We start from the raw sequence: 24,744 nt of genomic DNA, 5'->3' as shown, positions 1-24,744 counted from the left end.
TTATAAAAAAAAAAAAAAAAGAAAGTTGCTGAAATAAGGCCACAAAACACATTCTAAATATGTGCCCACAAGCCTCTTGACTAATGTATGTTGTCTTTCTAGTTCTGGCTTCAAAATGATGTGAAATTCATCCTGCCTGATCGTTCTCTTAAAACAATACATTGATTTAAACATTGTAAAACAGTTTTTTTTTGTCAGAAGAGGTTTATGCGTGGGAGGGGTAATCGCTCATCAATATTAATGAGATTCAGACCAGGGGTGTGACAGACACTCCCCCAATGACTAATGGGCCATCAAGAGAGGCAGCCTGAACAAAGTAGAGGAGATTCAAAGGTTTTGTTTTTCACTGTTTTATTGTAATTCCTCTATGAGGAGGAACTAAATGTTTTAAATTTGCAGGTATCTCACAGTAAATGCTTATGCCCCGTTGATGCGGGCTCTAAGCAAAATAAAGCAAAATAATGCAAAATGAGCAAAATAAACTAAAATAAAGGCAGATAGAATATAGTTACATGTCTTTGTGCCATTCTTGAAAACAGTTCCTGTTTAACTGAAGACACAAGTGAACATTACATGCCTGGCATTTCCAAGGTGTGTCCTGCCTTTTACCAAGCTGTCCTTTGCAAAGCACACAGATCTTGCGACCAACTGTGCAAATGTTCTTTGCATCTGAGCCCAGCTCAGCTCCTGGAACCGGCACATGGTCACTACTGGTTTGTTTTGGTGCTACTTTCTGTGACACACCACAGAGCTCCGCAATAAGCTGTTCCATGAACTGTTTATGGGTCATGTTACCACATAGCTCTTTGTGGATAAGGAAAGCATTGGTGGCAGCAATGTCCAAGAAGTGTAGAAAGATCTTTCTGTACCACTTTATTGTTTTGTGTTGTGCAGTGTAGTACTGTAAGAGCTGATCGGACAGGTCCACACCCCCCATGTGATTGTTGTATGCAATCACAGGTGCAGGACATGGAAATGTCTTTGTCCTCCATGCATCTTGTGTTTTCACCCTCCTCTGCGCAGTGTCTCCTGTATAAGCAGATTGAATGGTGGAACAGACAGATACCTCTCGTGTGTCCATCCACTTCACAAATACAAGAGGGCCATCCCGAATCCACCTGATGGATCCTCTGGCAGATTTTTTAGAGAGTGAATTAGTTGCATCACGTGGGCAATCCTTCCTGTTGTCCCTGTAAGTCCCACATGCACCAAACTTCATTGCAAACAGGTCTTTGAGGAGCTTTGGGCTTGTGTAGAAATTGTCCATGTACACATGGTACCCAGAGCCTAAAACTTTACAATCCAAAAGAGATGTTACAGCATCATGTGACAGTCCATGGCCTGAAGGAAAGTTGTTCTTTCCTGTGTACACAGAAAAGTCCAAAGTGTATCCATTTGATGAGTCTGCAAGAACAAACAACTTGAAACCCCATCTGGTTGGTTTGGCTTTCATGTACTGCGTCATACCTGTGTGTGCTTTGCATGCCACCATTCTCTCATCGACAGCTAAGTTTATTTTAGGATGATAGATGGCTTTACAAACATGACGTATGGTGTCCACGAGAGGTTTGACCCTGAAAAGCCGGTCATGTTCAGGTGTGCCCCTCTTTCTGTCATTCTCTTTATCTGCATCTGGGTGACTCATGTGCACATTCCATGAAATGGTGCGGTATCTGTCCCGGGACATGATTGTGGCAGGAAAAGGCAAAGAGAAAAGACTGTCTTGCCGCCAGTAGTCGCTGATGGAGCTCATCTTCACCATGGCCATGTAAAAAAGCAGCCCAATGTATCTGTACATCTCGCTGATGCTGACATCAGTCCATTTATATTTGCGGCCTTTTGCAATTGCACCAGCAGCTTGAGCATTGGTGTTGTAGCACAGAGTTGACACTGCATTCTCAGAAAAAAACATTTTGAAGAGACTCAGAGGAGTGTGTGCATCAGCAGGACTCAGCTGTGGTCCAGGTTCCCGTGCAGGCAGGAATCTCAGAGTCTGTGGAACCATATCAATGTCAGTCTCTGTTTTCCATGACAGAGTAGACTGCTTGTTGCTTGTCTGAATGTTTGTCTTGGCCCTCTTTGCAACAGGTGTCTGATGATCACCATCACCTTTATAGCTGTAAAACAAACAAACAACTGTGAGCATGTTTATTACACAAAATATAACAACTGCATTTCAATCATTATAAGTAACATTGGCCAGATGCAAAGCCATACAGACACATAATGTTTGTATGGACTATGTAAAACCAGAATATGTAAACAGAATTATACTAATATCTGAAAGAAAGGGAATAAGTGTACTTACTTTTCAGTTGTTCTCAAAACTAAACGACACCTGTCGCGTGACCTCCCAGTGCGCGTTGCAGGTGAGGGTGAGAGTGATGCTACCACATTCCTATAAAAATAATAATATTAATATTAATAAAGGTTGAACAAAGTACTATGCCAGCACATGCATAACTGATGGACAGTCAGCATTTTGGTAAAACAACAAAAATAAGCTCTTTTATACTAACATTACCAATCACTAATTGTAATATTGTACATACATAACACCACAATTTTTGCAATTGTGTCTGGTAATTGTGTTTTACAATTGTGTCTGGCAATCCACACAGGCAGGCACATGTACATATAGCATCACTAAGTATATAAACAAAATTGGTCTAACATCTGTAAAATAGTGGGTAAATATGTACTTACTCCTTCTGATTTCTGTCTGTGTTGCTGCGTGCCCTCTTAGTGCGAGTTGCAGTGAGAGGTGAGAGTGAGCAACCTACATCATTCCTTTCAAAAAAAGTTGAAAACTATTATTATCATATATTTTAGAGTACTATTCCAGCACATGCACAACTGATGGGCATTAGCATGCTGATAAGATAACACAAAGAAAAAAATGTAACATTATCAACCAACCTCTAAAAATAAATAAATTCATACAGGCTCATATTATAATAAGTATATAAACAAAATTGCACAAACATTGGTAAATATGTACTTACTCTTTCTGACGTTCGACTGTGTTGCTGCGTGCCCTCCGAGTTGCAGATGAAGGAGATGCAGCATTCCTGTTTTAAAAAAAGTTGAAAACTATTATAACATAAATATTTCAAAGTATATTACCATTAGTCTATATGAATAACTGATGCAAATAATTGTAGACACGTGCTGTAGGCATATATTGTGTGTAATGGGCCATTACGGAGATAGCACAACGCAAACATTAACACATTTGCAATTCATCAGCTGGGCATATTTACACATTTCAGCACATACACACATTTGCAATAGATATTTGCAAGCACTCTTCATTTAAATATAAATTACTCTGAATGGAAAGTATGGAAATGGTCCAACCAGTAAAATCTGTAGCCTACGTTTATTTAAAATAGCTTGTCAACTAATTTCTCTGTACTGTAGGCTAATTGGCCTACGTGTTGTAGCCTAGTCATTAAAATTAAATAAAACAATTTAGTTCATATTTAGGTTTAAATAAAATCATTATTTTTTTTTTTTTCATTTATGTTGATTATATGAAAAGTGAAAAGCATGAGTCAGATCATGCGCAATCGCGAGACAAATTGAGTGGGCAGAGAAGATTTTGACCATTTCATTAAGTTAATTTTTTGTATAAAGCCTTTCTTTAAAGTGAATTTCGTTTTGTATTAATTGTATCTTAATTTTAATAGTTGTTTCATCAACCAAATGTTACATGTTCTGTGTTTCTGAGTTCTGTTTCTGTGATCCGTTTTCCCCTGTTCTCTGTTGATTTTGGTCTAGTCCTTGTTTCCATGGTGTCTGTCATCAGTTCATTTGTACCACCTGGTTCCTCGTTAGTCTTGTCAGCTGTGTCTTGTTCCCTTTTCAGTTCTCCTGTGTATTTAGGCCCTGTGTTCTCCTTCTGTGTTGGTCGGTTCTACTTTGTTACTACGTTTATTTCCCGTGTGAGTTCTACCCGTTGTTCCTGTGTTTTTGGATTCTCTGTGAATAAAACTCTTGGATTGAAGTGCTCTGTCATCCTCGCCTCCTTCTACCCACACACAACCGTAACAGAAGAACCGACCAAAGAAAAGACCGTCGATCATGGATCCAGCGGTACAGATCATCCTGCTCTCCCAGGAAGATCAGTCCCTCGAGGCCCACACACAGAGGTATTTGTACTTAAGACCTTATGTTCATTATGATGACATCAGCCTCTGTGTGTTCTACCGGGCAGGTCTCAACGCTGAGACCAAAGCACGCCTGCCCGGTGATGGGCCTCGAGGGAACTTCGTTGAATTTGTGGATTGGGTGCTGTGGCATAACGGATGTTCTTTAGTCGCCTGCCCGCCAGAGCCAGAGCCCGTCGCCTGCCCGCCAGAGCCAGAGCCCGTCGCCTGCCCGCCAGAGCCAGAGCCCGTCGCCTGCCCGCCAGAGCCAGAGCCCGTCGCCTGCCCGCCAGAGCCAGAGCCCGTCGCCTGCCCGCCAGAGCCAGAGCCCGTCGCCTGCCCGCCAGAGCCAGAGCCCGTCGCCTGCCCGCCAGAGCCAGAGCCCGTCGCCTGCCCGCCAGAGCCAGAGCCCGTCGCCTTCCCGCCAGAGCCCGTCGCCTGCCCGCCAGAGCCAGAGCCCGTCGCCTGCCCGCCAGAGCCAGAGCCAGTCGCCTGCCCGCCAGAGCCAGTTGCCTGCCCGCTAGGGTCTGTGAACGACGACACAGAACCTTCATCTCCGCTGATCCCGTCCAGCACAGAGCCTTCTTCACCGCTGGTCCCGTCCAGCACAGAGCCTTCATATCCGCTGGTCCCGTCCAGCACAGAGCCTTCATCTCCGCTGGTCCCGTCCAGCACAGAACCTCCTTCTCCGCTGGTCCCGTCCAGCACAGAGCCTTCTTCACCGCTGGTCCCGTCCAGCACAGAGCCTTCATCTCCGCTGGTCCCGTCCAGCACAGAGCCTTCATCTCCGCTGGTCCCGTCCAGCACAGAACCTCCTTCTCCGCTGGTCCCGTCCAGCACAGAGCCTTCTTCACCGCTGGTCCCGTCCAGCACAGAGCCTTCTTCACCGCTGGTCCCGTCCAGCACAGAGCCTTCATCTCCGCTGGTCCCGTCCAGCACAGAGCCTTCATCTCCGCTGGTCCCGTCCAGCACAGAACCTCCTTCTCCGCTGGTCCCGTCCAGCACAGAGCCTTCTTCACCGCTGGTCCCGTCCAGCACAGAGCCTTCACCGCTGGTCCCGTCCAGCACAGAGCCTTCATCTCCGCTGGTCCCGTCCAGCACAGAGCCTTCATCTCCGCTGGTCCCGTCCAGCACAGAACCTCCTTCTCCGCTGGTCCCGTCCGGCACAGAGCCTTCATCTCCGCTGGTCCCGTCCAGCACAAGGCCTTCTTCACCGCTGGTCCCGTCCAGCACAGAGACTTCTTCACCGCTGGTCCCGTCCAGCACAAAGCATTCCTCTCCGCTGGTCCCGTCCAGCACAGAGCTTTCACCACTGGTCCCGTCCAGCAGAGTGCCCAGCACCGAGCCCTCATCGCTGCCCAGCACCGAGCACTCATCGCTGCCCGGCACCGAGCCCTCATCGCTGCCCTGCACCGAGCCCTCTTTGACACCCGGGACTTTGCCCAAGTATTTTTTTGGGGGGGGCCATATACCTCTGTCCTGGCCATCCGAAAAATATTCCCCGCCATGGCAGCCCGAGGGGGTTTCCCTGCCATGGCCGCCCGAGGGGGTTTCCCCGCCATGGCCGCCCGAAGGGATTTCCCCACCGTGGCCACACCCTCAGCCTGCTCCGCCGTGGCCACACCCTCAGCCTGCTCCGCCGTGGCCACACCCTCAGCCTGCTCCGCCCTGGAGGCTTCCTACTGTGTCTCCCTTGCCTGGTCTCCCCTGTCAGCCTCCAGGGCGCCCACCCTCCCACCCCTTTGGATGTTATAGGCGCGAGGACGCGCCTTTGGGGAGGGGGGGAGTAATGTTACATGTTCTGTGTTTCTGAGTTCTGTTTCTGTGATCCGTTTTCCCCTGTTCTCTGATTTTGGTCTAGTCCTTGTTTCCATGGTTTCTGTCATCAGATCATTTGTACCACCTGGTTCCTCGTTAGTCTTGTCAGCTGTGTCTTGTTCCCTTTTCAGTTCTCCTGTGTATTTAGGCCCTGTGTTCTCCTTCTGTGTTGGTCGGTTCTACTTTGTTACTACGTTTATTTCCCGTGTGAGTTCTACCCGTTGTTCCTGTGTTTTTGGATTCTCTGTGAATAAAACTCTTGGATTGAAGTGCTCTGTCATCCTCGCCTCCTTCTACCCACACACAACCGTAACACCAAATGCCTGTATTTAAAACCTAAGAATTAAAAATAGCAGGAACTGGAGGCCTCATAAATGAACCCAAACTCATAAGCTTTGCCTAAAATACCAGAGAAATATATAGAAAGCTCGAAATGTGTTATTTTAAACAAAACTATTAAAAACGAAAGAAAACAGACTGCATGAAGCCTCTCTCCTACTTTATAAAGCATAGCCTAGACCATTTAAATATAATTACTCTGAATGACAAGTATGGAAATGGTCCAACCAGTAAAATATGTAGCCTACGTTTATACAAAATAGCTTGTCAACTAATGCAAGTAAATTTAAAAAGACTTACTCATCCGAAATATCCACGCCTGGATCAAGTCGCTCCTCAAAATACAAACGTTCATTGTCAGAGTCCTCTTCTTCTGAGGAAAAAGTGAACTCTTCATCACTATCCAGGACGAGCTGAAGGGCTTCCTCACTGGTGTATCGCGTCATCTTCCAACGGCGCAGGAACGTGAGTGAATGAAACTAGCTGGTTTTAAAGCATTTCAGGGGGCTTTTTACCTTATTTTGCATAGATCACCTCAGCACATTATCTTATGAATAGCGCGCTCTGCGAGTGGGTGTGAACTCATTTCAGGGGGCGTTTACCTTATTTTGCATATCACCTCAGCACATTATCTTATGAATAGCGCGCTCTGCGAGAGGGCGTGAACTAATTACAGATAATTAGATGAGACGGGAGAAACTGTACTTCACTTTAGTTTCATACAGATTACATTGCAGGAGAATATTTGTTTTGAATGTGAACTGTTTTATTTAAAAGTAGAAATTTAAAGCTTTCTTTAGACGCATGTTTCATGGTTGTGTGATAAGTATTCGCTGAGTTTTCCAGACTTGTTCCAGAAAGATTTTTGCGGAGACAGAGTGAGCTGAAAGCGCACCCTGTTTATTTTATTTATTTAAAAATAAAAACAAGGTTTTGATGTTAATGTGAGTGTACACAAAAAAAAGAAGACCCTCTATAGTTTATAATCATGTATTTATTTTATTTATATGACCATAAATTACGGATTTTTTTAAGTTTATGTTGCTGCTATGTGAAAAAAATCCAGCAAAACGCGTGGGCGCGTTTCTCGACCTCAGAGGGTTAAGCAATTGTTAAATAATTGTCGTATTCTCTTGTTTATTGCGTGAGTAAAAGCACACATACCTCTGTGGCCTCTTTCAAGCCTCGCATTTATTCAACTCCTCAACAACGCCCCCTCCTGGGCAGAAACAGTACTCGGGATCTAAACCATGTAACACATCGTTATGTAGTTCCACTACATATTTTATCCCACAATAATAATTAGTAAATAATGAATATGTGTAATATAATATTTATTGTGACAATGGTGTCATTTCCGACAATGACTGTTAGTTTTTGTGATGCAATATTGGAGCGATAATTTTTTTTGACTAACATTTTCCAATTCATTTTGTTATTAAACTTTACCTAAAAGAAGTTCCTATCACACTCACATAGGAAGAAGCAACAACTATGAGAATTTGGACAGATTGCTATCACAGCAGCATTTGCCCATATACATAATTCCTGTTTGGCAAGTTTTCTTTTTGTTGACAGTAGCAACGACATGTAGCAACAGCGCTGGTCTCAATGTTAGTATCACCATTTAAAGTTAAATATTACCAGAATGTTTAAAGCTCATATGATTAAAATGTAAGATACAGTTTAACTGTGAATGTCCAGTACAAGTGAGGTTACAATTTACTGCTGTTATAGCAAAATGCCTAAATGCCACTTTTTTAAAAAAAAGTTTCTAAACCATTGTGTCTTGCATTAAGAATAATAAAAATAAATAAAATACCTGTACACTTTCTTTGCCATTTTATAACCTTATAACCATAATTCGCCTCAGAGGACTTTGAATGTTTTGCAAAGAGCATTGAAAAATCATTTGCTTTGCTGTTTAATATAACTTGACACAAGAGTTAGTGGCGTACAGTAGATCAAGCAGCTCAAACAGGCTCATGGCATCAATCATGAATGAAGAGTGATTGGTGAATGTTTAGTTGAATGACCCAATGCCCCCATTACTTGTGAGTATTCACCAAAATATTACCTCAGAAATTACTTTCAGAACATTCATGCATTTTTTTTTTTTTTATATGTTTTTTTTGTGTGTGTGTGTGTGTGTGTGTTATACAACCAAAACAAAATCTGAACAAAGACCAGTTTCCAGTGTGATATATTTTATGTAATGGGAATTTTCAACATTAAATGTACAGAGAAATGCAGACTAAGGATGCTCAGGTCAAAGGCCATATATACTTAACCAAAAAGTGCTTAACACAGTTGAATTAACAGTCATATGATTAGCTTAGATCATTACAAACCAATCACCATAACAAAATCACAGTGAAGAAGACTTGAGTGACATTGATTTTTACTCAACTGTATGATTTAAATGTACATGTATCTTTCGATTCAGGAGACTCACTTGGTTGTTGTGACCAGTGATCTCCTGGCCGTGAATAAAACTTTTTTCAACATTTCTACAAAGAGCAACTTGGGAGTCGTGTCAGGTATATGCTGCGCAGCTGCATAGATTCTACGTTCAAAAGACAACAACAGAACATCTATGTTTGATTGAGGTAGTAATAGAAGTACTATAGATTCTACGCTCAAAAGACAACAAAAGAAACAGCTCAAGTGTGATTGAGGTAGTGATAGTAGCTTCTTGACGGGACGCCATCACCTTACTTCAGGGATGTATTGTATTGTATTGTATTGTATTGTATTGTAAGTATTCAGGTAATTCAGGGAATTACCTCAATATACTGTAGTTATTATTTTTAACAACTGCAAGTTGTTTAAATTGTCCGTGGTGAAGTCAGATTAAGTAGGTTGTATTTGTATTAAGAATTTCCACGACAGTTTTGGCGAGCCAGCCAGGAGGCCTGAGGATCTCCTCCCTTCATCGACGGGAAATGGAAGTTTTTTCTTCCTCTTTTATTACTGATTTAAAAATCACAAGAGGAGACATTTTTTCCCATTTCAAATTTACCAAAACCCGCCAGAGGAGGGACAAATCCTTTCACGGCCTCGAAGAACTTGTAAGGTAAGACAGACTACAACTTGCTTGTTTGAATGAAATAGTAATAAAAAAAAAAATATAATAATAATCAGAACTGAGATCTCAGGAATAAAATTATATGAATTAAATAGCGTAAGAAATATCCTGCATCCTAAGAAAATATTAACAAAATTATAGTTTAATATTGTTTTATATATTCATGTATCATGGAGTATGAATACTGTATTAAATATCTGAAGTTGGGTGAACAAGAAAATATTGTAATATTTGACACCTTTGAAAAAAGAAAAGAAAAAACATTGGGGGGGGGTTGGGGGGGCAGATTTCCTTTGATCACTGCAGAGACTGCTCTAAAACAAACAACACATGGTTTATCTGGCATACCATTGGTTGATAAGTTGACTATGCCATTGAGGGTAACAAACAAGATGAAACAAGTGGCCCATTCTTTCCTGGTTTCTGAAATATGCCCTGTAAATTTAATGGTGGTAAATGATGGTATGGAAGTGTTCAATTCCGGAGGTGCTTTTATGCAAATTTCACCAAACTGGTATTATAGTTGGGCTTTAACTCTTTCCTTTGATCCATCCTCTGCTTATCAACAAATGTTGCCAGATTTAGAAAAACCACCAAGGGAAAAATTGGATCTTGATTTTATTGGTAGCCCAGCAATTCCCTGCATTCTCTGTTAAACTAGTACCTACTCAATCTGCTCTTTTCCATTAGACACCAGTCCAGCCCCACATCTCTGTGGGAAATAAAGAAGGTTTGTGAGCAAACGTGGGGGTTTTCTCACTACCCAGTTAAAAAACTGGACTTGGGATAGTAGTAGGATACTACTAATACTACATAAACCAAGAGGGGGTAAATGCGTATCCCGTATTGCAGGCAATAAAGGTTTACAGACTGTGTAGCAAGGAGAGAACACAACCCAAATTTGATTTTAAAAGTGTTTCAGAGGAACTTTCCAAAAATCTAGTAAAATTTTCTTCCCCCAAAGGGGAGTACCATAAATTAGTATGTAGATGATTTAATGCTGTGTTCTCCCAACAAAACCACCTGTGAAATCGATATGCGCGTGTGATACACCCTTGTGTGATAAAACAATAACCAGCGTAGCGTTTAGTAGAATTTCAACTTTTATCGTGTAAGACAATATTAACGTAGGGGGGAACCAAAGAAAGCGGAACCAAAGTGCGGGTATCGTTGCACCGCGGTGCCTAGGTGACGGACGCCTTCCTCTTCTCTCAGACAGAGATTTGGAGACGAAGATGGCGGTTTGCTCTTTCACTCACTGACTCTGTTTTCCAGGTTGGTACTCTGTAAAAATGACAAGTTTGAGTTTCCTCCTGAAGTGTATGTGGTGTATTGAAACTGTGATGAGTTGGTTGTGGAATTTTTGATGTGTGAAGCTGAGTTAAAGAGCCGCGTTTATAACCGCGGGAAACAGGTTGTGTAAACAATGGCGCTAGCAGCTGCATAACAGCATAACGGCTGTGTATTGTGGCTGTATGTGTGAATCTGTGTGCTGGTGTCCTCACACTCTGGTAATGTTTTATTTCGGGTTTTTAAGGTATCCTGACAGGCTATAAATGATTGTTAATGTTAAGAGAAGATGGGTATGTTGTTTAAAACTTAAAGGGGAGTTATTCCTAAAGTTATACAGAAGCAGTTAGGTGTCTGGTCTGTGTTTAAAAATGTATCTTAAGTTGAACAGTTTTCCCTATGTGTATGATGATTCATGTTTTGACTTTAAAGTCATTTAAATATTCATTTACAGCCAAAGAGGGTTTATGATTCACATTATTACATTAGTATGATGGTGGATGTCTGGAGGTAAAAAGAAAACAAATTATATATATACATACATACATGATTTATCCTTTTGATAGTATTGCACTTTAAAGAAAGAGTGATGCTGATTTTTGTAAAAACACGATTATTTTCTGTGAATGTGAATATGAAAGATGTTGCCCACTGATCTGTGGAGAGTAGAGAAAACCTGTATTAAAGTGTTTAAATTGAAATTAACAAATGGACACTGAAACATGATTACACTAGGGAAATGTTATATTGTTTTGTACCATGATTTGGGAAATTTGTAATAAAGAGACAGAGATTTGGATACAAAGATGGCGGTTCGCTCTTTCACTCACTGACTCTGGTTCTGTTTTCCAGGGCTTTCATCTAAGAGAGCTGAGAGTAGTGAACCCCAATCAAAAATCATTTGTTACTCCAGTTACACAATTTGAAACTCATAACAAACTGTGGGGGCTCGTCCGGGATCTCTCCTCATCACAACCATAGGGGGAGCAGATCCAGAGATACTAGAACCACGCGACCAAGGTGACAAGACGCTGCTGCAGGCCAGGAGTTAACCCGTGGGTGTCCGAGGAGGGAGACCAAAGAGAAAAGGGATCTCCATCTCGCTTAGGAGCCGCACTGCTGATCCTGAGGCCAGCGCACGCTACTTATCAGAGGGCTACACGCTGATCCTGTGGTCATCGCTCACCAGCATCAGGGGATCTCACCTGTGATCGGGAGGTCGACACGCACGCGCGCACACACACACACCACTTACTAAGTCACTACACCACTGGTTTACTGAACTCAAAAACCACAAGGGGACATCAGGACTACACACCATGTCAGCAACTCGTAAAGAATTAGTATGGAGCATCAAGAAACAACTATTCAGACTCTCAAGCAATGACATCTATCAGGTTGCAAAAGACATTGCAATCAATAGTCAACATGAAGAAGAGCTGAATCCGAATGATGAAGAGGGCTGCATGGAGTATGTCGTCTCCTACATGCAATCTGACACCTTACTAGGACTTGAGGATGAGGGAATAGGTCAGTTGTTGGTTTTAAATTATTTGATAGGTAAAGTAATTAATGCTGATGCTCCTGTTAATTTTCCAGTGGGTGCATTTAGTGATGGTAACACACGTCACACCTAGTCACAGTCCATCCACTACAATCCCAAACTCTGCATCACAACCTCATTCTCACCCTCACAGCACAGTTATGCAAACACAACCCCACCCTAACACTCATACCAATACAACAACATAGTCATTAGAAGAACTGAGACAAGTGTATGAAGAGCTGGGTGAGAAACTGCGACGACGTGAATTTACAGCGACCCCATCACCCACAACTTACCCCCACCAGGGTGAGTCAGAGTTACACTGTATGCTACAGATGATCTCGGAGAGACCAGTGATACTGAAGGACCTCTCCTACCTGCAGCGCAGAGACTTCAAAGTACATGGTGGTCAGGTTGGAGATCAGAACTCTGACTTAAATTACAACAATATCAGCAAACAAATCGACGAGGGAGTGAAAGAGGGCTTCGCAGAAGCAGAGGTGGTCAGAGGGGTGTTGAGGATCATCAAACCAGGGGCATTTAAGGATATGCTTGTGAACAAAGATTCAATTACAGTATCTGAACTCAAAGGCTTCCTCAGGTCTCACCTCGGAGAGAATGCAACGACTGAGATGTTCCAGGAATTGATGTGCGCCAGGCAATCAGACCAAGAATCACCACAGTAGTTTCTCTACCGCATGATTGGGCTCAAGCAGAAAATCCTTTTCCAGTCCCGACAAGCCAGTGCAGACATTTTATATGATCCCAAGACCATCCAGGAGGTGTTCCTCCATACTATCTATCAGGGTTTGGGGACAAAACATGCTGACCTCTGGCAGAGACTGAGGCCTCTAATCTCAAACAGTCAAGTCACAGATGAGGAAATCCTTCACCAGGTCATGAAAATAATTAGTGATGAGAATGAGCACCAGCGCAGACTGGGCCAACCTCCCCGACAAAAGGTAACAAGCACACAGCGCCAAGGTTGAGACGGGAGAACGTAACAACAATAACAAGTCACGGGATACAGCATCAAACAATGAAAATCTCCAGACTATACAACAGCTCACTTCTCAAGTGGAGACCCTGACACACATGGTGGCTTACTTTGATCGATCAGCAGACAGCAAATACTCAGGTGTCTTACCCTCCTTCTCAGCCAACCCCCAGCAGACCTGTCCAACCACAGCTGGGACAACCTGCAGTCCAGGTGAGAGGAAGGACAGCTCGTTGTCCGAAATGTACCGAACAGAATGCACATGAGTGTAACCATTGCTTCGTGTGTGGAGAGGCAGGACATAGAGCAGTGGGATGTCTGCAACGAGTCAGGGTGCAGGGAAACGGGGCTTGGACTTTGTGGAGGGACGCCCAGAGACCAGTGAGCAGCTTCAGTCCCAAGCAGTAACAAATAACAAGACACCCCAAGCAAAACAAACAACAAAAACCACACGCACTGACCAGCCAGAGTAACATCACCTGCAAAGGCACACCTAATTGGGAAGAAAAGTCTGCTGAAATGTTTGATTGGCGGATACCCAGCTACAGTCCTGTTTGATTCAGGCTCGCAGGTGAGCATATTTGACCAACAATGGACTTACAGTCACATTCTAATCATATACTGAGACCTCTTTCTGAGCTTTTAGAGGAAGAACTTGGCGTCTATGCAGTCACTGGCCATGTCGTCCCCTACAGTGGATGGGTTGAGCTCACTGTCAATCTTGCAGAGAATGAAGACCCCAATCTCACCATACAGGCCCCTTTCCTAGTCAGCCCGCTGCCACTGTCCCAGCCCCTTCTAGGAGCCAATGTACTCCAGGAGATCATCAGAAGGAAAGAGTCCTCAGGCGATGCAGTGGCAACGGTTGTCAATCTTCTCCGCAGCGCATTTGGAATAGAGGCGGAACAGGTGGAGGCCATTGTGAATTCCATCCAGGTGCCTCCTAGGACATACTGTGATCCAGTCACTATAAGAGTGGGCCAAGACCATGTTATCATTGCCCCTGGCAGAACAGCTCATGTATGGTGTAGGGTGCCTCCAAACTTTGACGTCTCTAACCCCATTGTTCTATACGAACCGACGGAGTAAAGCGTTGTCTTAGAGCAGTTGAGTGTAGGAGAAGGCCTCTTGGAAATCAATAACACTGACGGCCTTATGTTAAGATGCCCATCTCTAATCACTCAAAGCATGAGGTCACCCTGCCGGGGAGAACCTCTCTAGGAACCATCCAACATGTTATCAAGGTCCTTGAGACTGATGCACCAGAGTCACATCAGGCTGATTCCACACCAAGAAAGATGACATCAGTCAAGGTTAAGGGAGTCTCCACCCGAGTCCTGGCTTCCTCCTGTTGATATCAGTCACCTCAGCCCTGAACAACAACAGGCGGTGAAGGAAAAGCTCTACGAGGAATGTGGAACATTCGCCCGTGACAGTGACGACATAGGGTGCATCCCCTCCCTACAGATGGAGATCAGGACTAAGGATGACATCCCAGTTCAGAGGGCCTACGCATCCATCCCAAAACCACTCTACAGGGAAGTTAAAGGCTTAGTTCACCCAAAAATGAAAATTCTGTCAGTAATTACTCACCCTCATGTTGTTCCAACCCCGTAAGACCTTCGTTCATCTTTGGAACACAAATTAAGATATTTTTGATTAAATCTGAGAGCTGGCTCACTCCTCCATAGGCTTCTAAGACATTATAACTTGCTGACCCAGAAAATGCATTGAAGACATCGTTAATATAGTCCAAGTGACTACAGTGGCTCAATCTTAAGTTTTTAAAGCGACGAGAATACTTTTTGTGCGCAAAAAAACAAACAAAAATAACGACTTTATTCCACTATTCATTTCCTTCTCTCTGGGCCTCGAGTTTTTTCACGTAGTGTAACTGCGTAGCGCTTCTGTGTTATACGTCACACGCATCACACATATGACCAGCGTCGGCCAATAGTGAGCCTACGTGTGACGTATAACACAGAAGCGAAGATATCAAAAATATATTATTGATATCAAGAAGAAGATATCAAAAATATCTTAATTTGTGTTCCGAAGATGAACGAAGGTCTTACGGGGTTGGAACAACATGAGGGTGAGTAATTACTTTGGGTGAACTAACCCTTTAAGGAGTACATCCAGGAGCTGTTGGTTAAAGGGTGGATCGTGAAGTCCCAGTCGCCTTATTCAGCTCCTGTCATCTGCGTAAGAAAGAAAGATGGGTCCTTACGCCTGTGTGTCGACTACCGGCTCCTCAACAACAAAACCGTGCCGGACCATCACACTCTTCCCAGAATTCAGGACCTTACTGACTCCCTGGGAGGATATGCCTGGTTTTTGATTCTCGATCAGGGGAAAGCCTACCATCAAGGCTTTATTGCCGAAGGATCAAGGTACCTGACCGCATTCATATCCCCAAGGGGGATCTACGAGTGGGTCCGAATACCCTTTGGGCTATCGAACGCCCCAGCGGCTTTTCAAAGGAGCATGGAAGGTATGCTTTACACACTGAAAGATGAATGCTGCATCCCTTTCCTCGACGACGTGTTGTGCTTCTCCAGCTCCTTTGATGAGCATGTGCAGGTACTACGCAGAGTCCTGCAAGCCTTGCAACACCACGGGGTAAAGCTGAAGCCGGAGAAATGCGAACTCTTCTGCAAGGAGATCCGATAGCAGTGCGGGCACTGAAAGACAAGACGCCACAGACAGTTGGGGATGTCAGGCAGTTGCTTGGGTTCCTGAGCTATTATCGAACATACGTGCAGGACTTCTCACGCATAGCCAAGCACCCCTCCAGCCAAACCGCCACGAGGAAAAACAAGATGCAATCAGCAGTCCTCCCGTACTCTGGTAGAATGGAATATACAACACCAACAGATCCTTGAACAGCCTCCGGCTGACCAAACCCCCAGTGCTGGCGTATCCCGATTTCAACCGCCCCTTCACACTCCACACAGATGCCTCCCAAAAAGGTCTTTATCAGAACCAGGATGGGAAGATGAAGGTGATTGGATACGGGTCACGTACACTAAGATCAGCGGAAACAAAATTATCACCTACATAGCGGAAAGCTTGAATTTCTCGCGTTGAAGTGGGCGATATGTGAGAAGTTCCGTGACTACCTATTCTACGCCCCGCATTTCACAGTCTTCACGGACAATAATCCCCTCACATACATTCTGAGTACTGCCAAACTCAACGCAGTGGGTCACCAGTGGGTGGGGCAGCTGGCCGATTTCCAGTTTGACATCAAATACCGGTCAGGCAAAACCAACATCGATGCTGACACCTATATCACGCTGCCCCCTGGAAATCGACACATTCATGGCTGGGTGTTCGGAAGAGTTATTGGAGGAGGCAGTATGTGCTGTATGGGAAGGAAGCCGGAGAGCACAACAAGGAGATGTGGCCTGGGTGGCAGCCCTCAACTTAACATCCCACAGCCAACCTCAAGTTGAGCCTCTGCCGGAAGTCAGTCATGATGAGCTTGTGAGGGAACAAAGAAAAGAGCCCGCTATTGGGAAAGTGATGGCGTTGAAGGAAAACGACACACAACTAACAGAGGATGACAAAGAGAGAATGGACACACACGCAAGGAGGCTGTTAAGAGAGTGGAGCAGATTATACATAGAGAATGACCTTCTCTACAGGAAGAGTGCAGGTCGACAACAACTGGTCCTGCCCGCCACCTACAAATGAACAGTACTCACCCAGCTGCATAACAACATGTGCCATGTTGGCGCTGAAAAAGTTCTGAGCCTAGCGAGGGAGCGATTCTACTGGCCTTTCATGAAAAGAGAGATAGAGGAGTATGTGACCAGGAAGTGCTCTTGCATTAAACAGAAGAAGCCAGCCACACATGAAAGAGCACCAATGGGAAGTATTACATCAAATTCACCCCTTGAGCTGGTGTGCATCGATTTCCTTCACCTGGAAGCCTGCAGAGGTGGATACGAGTATATCCTGGTAGTGGTTGATCACTTTACCAGATTCGCGCAAGCCTACCCCACAAGGAACAAGGCTGGTAAGACGGCTGCTGACAGGCTTTTCAATGATTTCATCCCCAGATTTGGATACCCGGCCAAACTACACCATGACCAGGGTCGAGAGTTTGAGAATGAGCTCATCAGAACTCTCAGGCAATTAGCTGGTGTCGCCCACTCAAGAACCTCTCCATATCACCCCCAGGGCAATCCTGCAGAAAGACTCAATCACACACTATTGCAAATGCTCCGCACCTTGGGAGAGAAAGAGACACGTACCCAGGCATATAATTGTACAAGGCACGAGGTCACAGGTTTCTCCCCGTACTATTTGTTGTATGGCCGACATCCTCGCCTACCAGTGGACATCCTCTTCGGCCTCATAACAGATGAGGGAGCTGAAACTAATGGACCAAAAGGATATGCTGAGAAATGGGCAGGAAAAATGGAGGAGGCATACCGAATAGCAAACGCAAACAGCCGACAGTCCAGCTCCAAAGGGAAGACATACTACGATAAACGGAGCAGAGGTGTGGTTCTTCAGTCTTCAGTCACGTGCATTACTGGATTTTAGCAGACAATGGGCACAAATTGTCAATCAAAACTACAGTTAGTACCGCAGGAAGTTAGGTACCTTGGTCACCTCATTTCAGCAACTGGTCACGCGCTAGGATTTCGAAAATTTCAAAATCCGTCACAAAATCCCAAATGATGTCATTTCTGGGAGTTACGGGATATTGTATGCCATGGATCTAAGATAAAGCAGAAATTTAAAATCCTTTACTAACAGCAGCTCATGAGCAGAAAGTTCTAACTGACAGGACTGGACTGAAAAGGAATGACAGGTTGCATTTGAAAAATTTAAATTGGCTTTCTCAAATGCACCATGTCTGACTATTAAAAATCTTTTGAATCTTTTGTTTCAGAAAAATCGGGGTTCATGTCCAAGGTTTTAACACAACCCCACGCTGATTGCAGTCGACCGATCGCATATTACTCCAAATGATTAGACACTGTTGTACATGTAATGCCACAGTGCCATCATTCGGTAGCTGCCGCTGTTGAAGCTGTTTTAGCGTGCTCGGTTTTGGTGGCATTTCCACCTTTTAACTGTGTTTATTCCACATGCAGTGCACGCTCTGCTATTGCACTCACGAACGGCTCATTTAACTGCTATCCGTTCGCTGCACTGCAATGTCCAGTGTCACATTGAAATGAGGCACCATACTAAATCCATCCACATTGCTACAGTACCTGAGGATGATAGAGATCCTAATGACTGTACAACACATTCAAAATTAATTATGTTGCTTAACCCTCTGGGGACCAAAAACGCGCCCGCGCGTTTTGCTCGTTTTTTTTTTTTAGCAATGAAAAATAAACACAAAATGCTCTTTTAATTTTGATCTTTCATTTTCGTGTAATACATCAATCGATCCTGTTCAGTTTCTATTTTTTTTCTGTATACTCACAATACAAATAAAGTGTTTTGCTTTTTGACAAATAAAGAAAAACTAACATGATGCTATTTCTGCCTTCTCTCTGTCAGTAAACTCCCATTTGAAACGCGTTCGAAAATTATCTATAACTCCGCGAAAATTCAGTCAAACAGGCAAACAGACCCACGGGCATAAAGCTTGAGATCGCAGCTTTTAAATGAAGTAATTTATATAAAAAACAAATATTATCAGCTTCTGTAATCTGTATAAAAAGAGAGCGACTCCAGTCGAGCTCATTAGGAGCCATTCAAAAGTAATTTGACCACGCCCCGGAGAGCGCGTGCTATTCAAACGCAAATTCTGAGAACCATTTCAGTCTGTGAAACGCCCCCACATCAGCTGTAAACAAAGAGGCATAATATAGCCTACCTTATGGAGAAAATTTTCCGTGCTGATATGAGGAGCAGATCCCGCTGAGGAGTGAGGTAGGCTAAGTTATCCTTTCTCAAGTGTTAATGTGGAATAACGTTATGGAATAACGTTGTAGGCTTATGTAAACAAAAAGATGAATCGCGTTTCTATAATATGAATAGCGTTTCTGTGAGATGAATGAAGGGTACATATTTGTAAAGACTGTTTAGCCTAAATATGAATCGCGCGTCTGTGTGTGAAAGAATAAACTGCTTTTACAGTTACAGTTACTGCGTTACAGTCAGGCGAAGTATGAAAGACAACATTTTGTTGACTAGATTTGGGTACAGTTTTTACTGTAGAATATACTGTCACATCAAATAAGCTTTTCTGCTCATATATATAAAATACTATTTTGTCAAAAATAAAGTCATAGACTAAGATGTTCCAATGTTGGCTATATTCAAACTAATGAATACATATGATAAAATGTAGGCCTATAATCTTTTTTTTTTTTTTTTACAAAGAAAGAGTACTTTTTTTGCAGAAATATTGCTGAAATTGTAATTATTGTTGTAATTGTAACCTTTTTAATAAAATAGCAAAACATATTTACAAGATAGATGTAAGCAAAATCTTAAATGGTCAATATAAGTCTTCTTCTAAATATATAGACTATTTTGTCCTTGCATTGTGGCTCAGTCAGTGTCACACCTGAATGAATGGCTAATTATGCAGAGTCATTATGCAGAGTGGGTGGGACTGGGTAATCTAAGGTGTAAACTACTCCTCCCCCTCGCATATTGGCTTTCCAAGCAAAACCTGTTTTACACCATTTAAATCAATGTATTTTTTTTTTGTGAACGATAAAGCAAGACTATTTTCACATAATTTTGAAGCTAGAACTCCAAGAGAAAACATCCATTAGTCAAAAGTCTTGTGGGCACATATTTTGTATGAGTTTTGTGGTCTTATTTCAGCAACTTTCATTTTTATTTTTTTAAATAACCACGCATAAACATTATTCTCTTAAAAATACAAACATCTACATACATGTTGCTCGCATATTATGGTAGGCCTGTTTGTGCTATATAGAGTGAATTTACACCTTTGCCATTAACATGTTTATAAATAACTGAAAAAAGCACAAATGTCAGAGCATGTCAGAACATCTCAAGGGCCCCAAAAACAGCTTGGTCCCCAGAGGGTTAAAAACCTAAAACTTCCTTCAGAAATTAAAATCTGTAAATGTGCCGCACAGTGAACAGCAAAGGATGCTGCACTTAAACATCAACAGCCAATCACGTTAACCGCATTCACATCTCTGGCGCCCGATTATGTTCAGCTCCCACCAACGTTGATTGAAATTCAAAATATGGTTACCGATCAGGAGAGAAAACGTTGCTCGGAGGGGGGTGCAAAGTGTAAAGATGGGGTATGGAAAGATGTAAAAAACAAAAAGCCTTCCCTGCCAAAACAATTGTATCCAAATTTCACAAAATGGTCTCATGAGGCAGACCACATCTCAATTGGCAATGAATGATCAAATTGGAATTTCCTGGGAGGCCCCATGATTTACAGTTGTGGCAGAGAAACTCTGTCAAAACTGTTACATATGCGCAGCGAATAACGTGGGAAGACTAAGTAAGCCACAAACTTACTCCGCCCACCCCACACAAGAACTTACTTTTCAGCACATCATGATGGATTTCTTCGAGTTGACACCATGCCAAAGTTGTATGTATTGTCTTGTAATTGTTGACATGTTTTCAAAGGGGGTTGAGTGTTTCCCAAATAGAAAAGCTGATGCTACGGCTGTAGCAAAAGCTCTAATCGGAAAAAATTATCCCAAGATGGGGAGTACAAAAAAGATTGTCCAGTGATAATGGGACACATTTTGTAAATAAATTAATCACAAAATTGCCAAACAGATTGAGATTAAATTTTAAAACTCATCCACAAAGTGGAGACACAGTGGAAAGGGAAAATCAGACTGTAAAAACCAAATAGACTTGACGGCCATGAGAGCCCGAAAAGGGACCAGGACAGACCTCAGCCCACATTCAATTTTTACAGGTTGGGAGTGGGAGCCTATGGGGGTGGAAATCAAGCCTCCTCCCCAGGAGGACCTTTGTGCCGGTTGATGAACAATTGAGAAAGTATATGATGTCTTCAACTAAAACTTTAAAATAAATCCAAATCGCAGGTAAAAGCTGGTTTGCCGGTTTTAGGTGACGAACCCCAGCATTCCTACGAGCCAGGACAGTGGATCTGGGTCAAAGGCTTCCTGAGGTCCTAGTCTTTAATCCAGATCTGGGCCACAACAGGGCAGTCATTCTTTGCGGTATGTGGGCTGAGAGAAATGGGGTGTTGTGTGGACCAGAACTGGGCCAGATCAAATTTACTATGTGGGTATGGTTTAGATATAGGCCTAGTAAAGCTAAAATAAAAAAGCTTCAGGAGGGATTTAATGATGCATTAAGAATTTTGCGTAAGCTCGACGAGTTTGTTCGCCCTGGCTGTGTGGAACACTATCAATATAATTGCTCCTTATAGGATGCTATTTATTACAGGAATGATGCTATTCTAGCCCCTCTTCCTGGACTCTCTGTGAGTCTCTGATGATCATGTACTATATGAGCCCCGGGCACTTGCCCTTGGGACTTTGGTATTGGATCTCAGCATGCACGGCGTTTTACACTGTGTTCCCCATAGCGTAAGATATTACGCAGTACGAGAGAACCTCTCGTAAGAGAACGTACTCGGTTACTTACGTAACCTCGGTTCTCTCTAGAAGAGGGAACGAGTACTGCGTATCTTGCCGTGCCTGCACACGCTCTGGTTCGCTCCGGCGATGAAAAACCAGCTAAACCAGCCTCTCGAAGCTATGTTTATAGCCCAAGGCCACGCCCGTTTCAGCGGGACGTGACGCAGTGGGCGCAAAGCGCCCCCATTGGAGCTGACGTCACGATGGGGCCTTTCGATAGGCTGCTGCAGTTGCCGCAGGGCAGCCAGTAGGCGCACGAGCTGTCTCGCCTATGTCTGCATGCTGCCGCAACGCGTTTTACATTATTCCAAAATTAAGAATTTTTGGCTTCAGTATCTCGCGGAAAAGAGATTTTCCCCATAGCGTAAGATATTATGCAGTACTCGTTCCCTCTTCTAGAGAGAACCGAGTCCGTTTTTGTTTTGGTCTGAGAGTGATTCCGCTGCCGATTTACCCAATAGTATTTTGCAAGCCAAATGTTCATATTTAGTGGTTTAGTGAAGAAAACTTTAGTGTATGCGGTGTTAAGGAATTATATGTATAATTTCATGTGTCGATTAGGTGATTCAAGAAATACAAACATAATGGTCTTAAATGATCCTACATCAAGTGATGCAAGGTATTCCTCCTGGTTCTGGAAGCACTGGAATTCAAGTTTGTATGTGTTTAAAATAATGTTTGCTCTATTTAATAAATGTATGTTGTATGTTATTCTTTTCATTTTATTTTACTTTGTGATATGGACCTAAGGGTCTGAAATAAAAAATGAATAGAATAGAATAGAATAGAATAGAATAGAAGATATAGATCACATATGAGATGATGCACCAGCTCACATAGAGACTTTTCAGTTAAAAACAAACTGTAAAAAAGACACACATAAACACAAACAGCTCTGACATAGATTGCCTGCAGATGAGGGACTGATAGAAGTGGTTTACAGGATCTCCTAGAGGCCACGACTTCAATGCGTCATTGTTTCTGGCTGGCAGAGAGTCGAGTATAAAGGATTTACAGAAGACACTTGTAAGAAACACTTGTTTCAGTCTACAACCTACAATGAAGCAAACAGACAGCAAACACGTTTTGGTAAGTGTGAGAACTGTTTTATGTGCGAACTAAACATTTTAACTACTGTGAAAAAGTCTTTGGTTGGTTTAAACTATATGATAAAGTAAACATTACCAAGCATGTAAAATATAATCTTTTCACTGAATGACAAAGGGATTTTTTTCGTTTTCTACATTCTTCAAAAATAGTTTTTGGTTTCCATTTTCTTGTCTTGAACTGTTTCTTATCCCTGATTTAGACATATGTAATTTGAGAGTTATATGTTGAAACAGTACTCTCGTAACTAGGCAATATTTGTGGGGGCACTCAGTACTCTATGTGTCGAAACATGCCCAGAGAACCATTTCCAACTTCCAGATTTGCAGTGCTGCCTTAACTGCCCAGAAGGTGAGCTCCACTGACTAAATTATAATACATCTGAATATATTGCAGTGGCCACTGTTAATCACTAAATAATCATTCAATGCAAATCTACAGGTTGGTATGTTGTCAAGAACTGCTCCGATGGACCTGGAGTCTACATTGGTGTGGATTGTAATAAATGCCGCAGCTGTGAAGGTATGTAAAAACTGTTTCACCACTGTTTACATGACTGAGTTTATAGACTAGATGTCTTTGCAGACCAGACTGGGCTGTTCATTTCAGTACTGCTCTGAGAATACAATCCTTTTTCTCAACCTATAGAAATTGGACAGATAACTGTTTCCAACTGCACTCAGTTCGCAGACACACAGTGTGCCATGGGTGAGAATAATACTTAATTTCTTACATTTTGCATATATTTACATTTACATTTACATTTATTCATTTAGCTGACGCTTTTTTTTATCCAAAGCGACTTACAATTGCTATATATGTCAGAGGTCGCACGCCTCTGGAGCAACTAGGGGTTAAGTGTCTTGCTCAGGGACACATTGGTGTCTCACAGTGGATTCGAACCCGGGTCTCTCACACCAAAGGCATGTGTCTTATCCATTGCGCCACCACCACCCCATATATTTCTGCAGCTTCAATAATTTATGTTTTTGTAACATCTTTTGAAATTTTTCTTTAGTACATATTGGAAGGCAAACTTATGGAGCCCCAAAAGGGACATGGAGGAGGAAACATGAGATTTAAACTATTTAAACAAGTTTAAACAAGAACTTTTGCGTTTACAGTACTAGCAAAAAGTTTGCATTCGGTCACAAAAGTACTGAAATATAGATTTTCCTCTCACTTGAATCATAACATCTCCATCACTAGTTTTATGGAAAACTTTTACAAGAAAAAAAAAATAATTCTCGGGGGACCAAAAGTATTGACATAATTTGTATTTGTAAATCCATCTGTATGCTGTTTTTGTTCTAAGTTCAAATTTTCCTGCCTATGTATCTGACATTGTTTTTTCCTTTTCATATACTTTCCCTTTTACCTGCTGCTTGTCATTTATTTTAGTTTATCTTTTATTTTCTCTTAGTTCCTACAGCAGACCCATCTGTTCCTTCACATCCAACACAGTTAGAAGGTGAGTCATATTTCATATAATCCATCATCAGATATAGTTTTTCCTTCCTTGCCACAGGTGCCTGTGGCTAAGAGGATTAAAGATGAAAGTAATATTGCATTATTTTATACTATATTGCTTAGGGGTGGGCAATATGACCAAAACCATAAAACCTGATATGCATAATTTCATTCATGGCAGTGATAAACATCACCCTTCACCACCCAGGCTCAGGTAGAGAAACAGATTAGTTACTCCCCCCCCATTTGGGAAGGTTGCGTATGGCACCTGTGACTTTCGAAGCCGTAGGCCTTACAGTAGGCCTCCTCGATAGTCCAGTGGTGTAAGGTTGTACTCT

The 24,744-nt window shown here is 42.7% G+C and overlaps 3 protein-coding genes across 7 annotated transcripts in view; 1 reads left to right on the top strand and 2 right to left on the bottom strand.

The window, feature by feature from the left end:
- Positions 1 to 24,744, bottom strand: part of LOC309488345 (uncharacterized protein) — a 139,713-nt gene that overhangs the window by 69,572 nt on the left and 45,397 nt on the right. The gene's annotated exons all lie outside the window — the stretch shown is intronic.
- On the bottom strand, positions 335 to 7,410 carry LOC309488281 (piggyBac transposable element-derived protein 4-like). 2 transcript variants are annotated; one of them, XM_082156447.1, is made up of 4 exons: positions 6,609 to 7,410; positions 3,006 to 3,071; positions 2,309 to 2,398; positions 335 to 2,117 (listed from the first exon to the last, which is right to left on the bottom strand). In XM_082156447.1, exons 1-4 carry the CDS (start codon positions 6,752 to 6,754, stop codon positions 509 to 511), a joined length of 1,911 nt encoding a protein of 636 aa, XP_082012573.1. In that variant the 5' UTR covers positions 6,755 to 7,410; the 3' UTR covers positions 335 to 508. The 2 variants fall into 2 exon arrangements, with proteins under 2 accessions (XP_082012573.1, XP_082012574.1); XM_082156448.1 differs by lacking the exons at positions 2,309 to 2,398; positions 3,006 to 3,071.
- LOC309488344 (uncharacterized protein) overlaps positions 22,800 to 24,744 on the top strand; it is a 64,540-nt gene continuing 62,595 nt past the window's right edge. For both annotated transcript variants that reach the window (XM_082156577.1, XM_082156578.1), the window contains exons 1-5: positions 22,800 to 22,918; positions 23,188 to 23,287; positions 23,378 to 23,458; positions 23,585 to 23,644; positions 24,360 to 24,407. In XM_082156577.1, coding sequence (XP_082012703.1) covers positions 22,889 to 22,918; positions 23,188 to 23,287; positions 23,378 to 23,458; positions 23,585 to 23,644; positions 24,360 to 24,407 — 319 coding nt within the window. In that variant the 5' untranslated portion in view covers positions 22,800 to 22,888. The remainder of the gene's footprint in view (positions 22,919 to 23,187; positions 23,288 to 23,377; positions 23,459 to 23,584; positions 23,645 to 24,359; positions 24,408 to 24,744) is intronic.

Source organism: Leuciscus leuciscus, assembly GCF_965113295.1.
Source record: "Leuciscus leuciscus genome assembly, chromosome: 23".
NCBI classification, from domain to species: Eukaryota; Metazoa; Chordata; class Actinopteri; order Cypriniformes; family Leuciscidae; genus Leuciscus; species Leuciscus leuciscus.
This window is presented reverse-complemented; position numbering and strand designations above follow the sequence as displayed.

Bases quoted from the DNA above. Each gene is read 5' to 3' on its own strand.
- LOC309488281 (XM_082156447.1), bottom strand. From the start codon at position 6,754: ATGACGCGATACACCAGTGAGGAAGCCCTTCAGCTCGTCCTGGATAGT. The intron at 3,072-6,608 runs GTAAGTCTTTTT...TTTTTAAAACAG, and splicing joins GGCGTGGATATTTCGGATGA to GAATGCTGCATCTCCTTCAT. The intron at 2,118-2,308 runs GTAAGTACACTT...TTTGTTTTACAG, and splicing joins GTTTTGAGAACAACTGAAAA to CTATAAAGGTGATGGTGATC.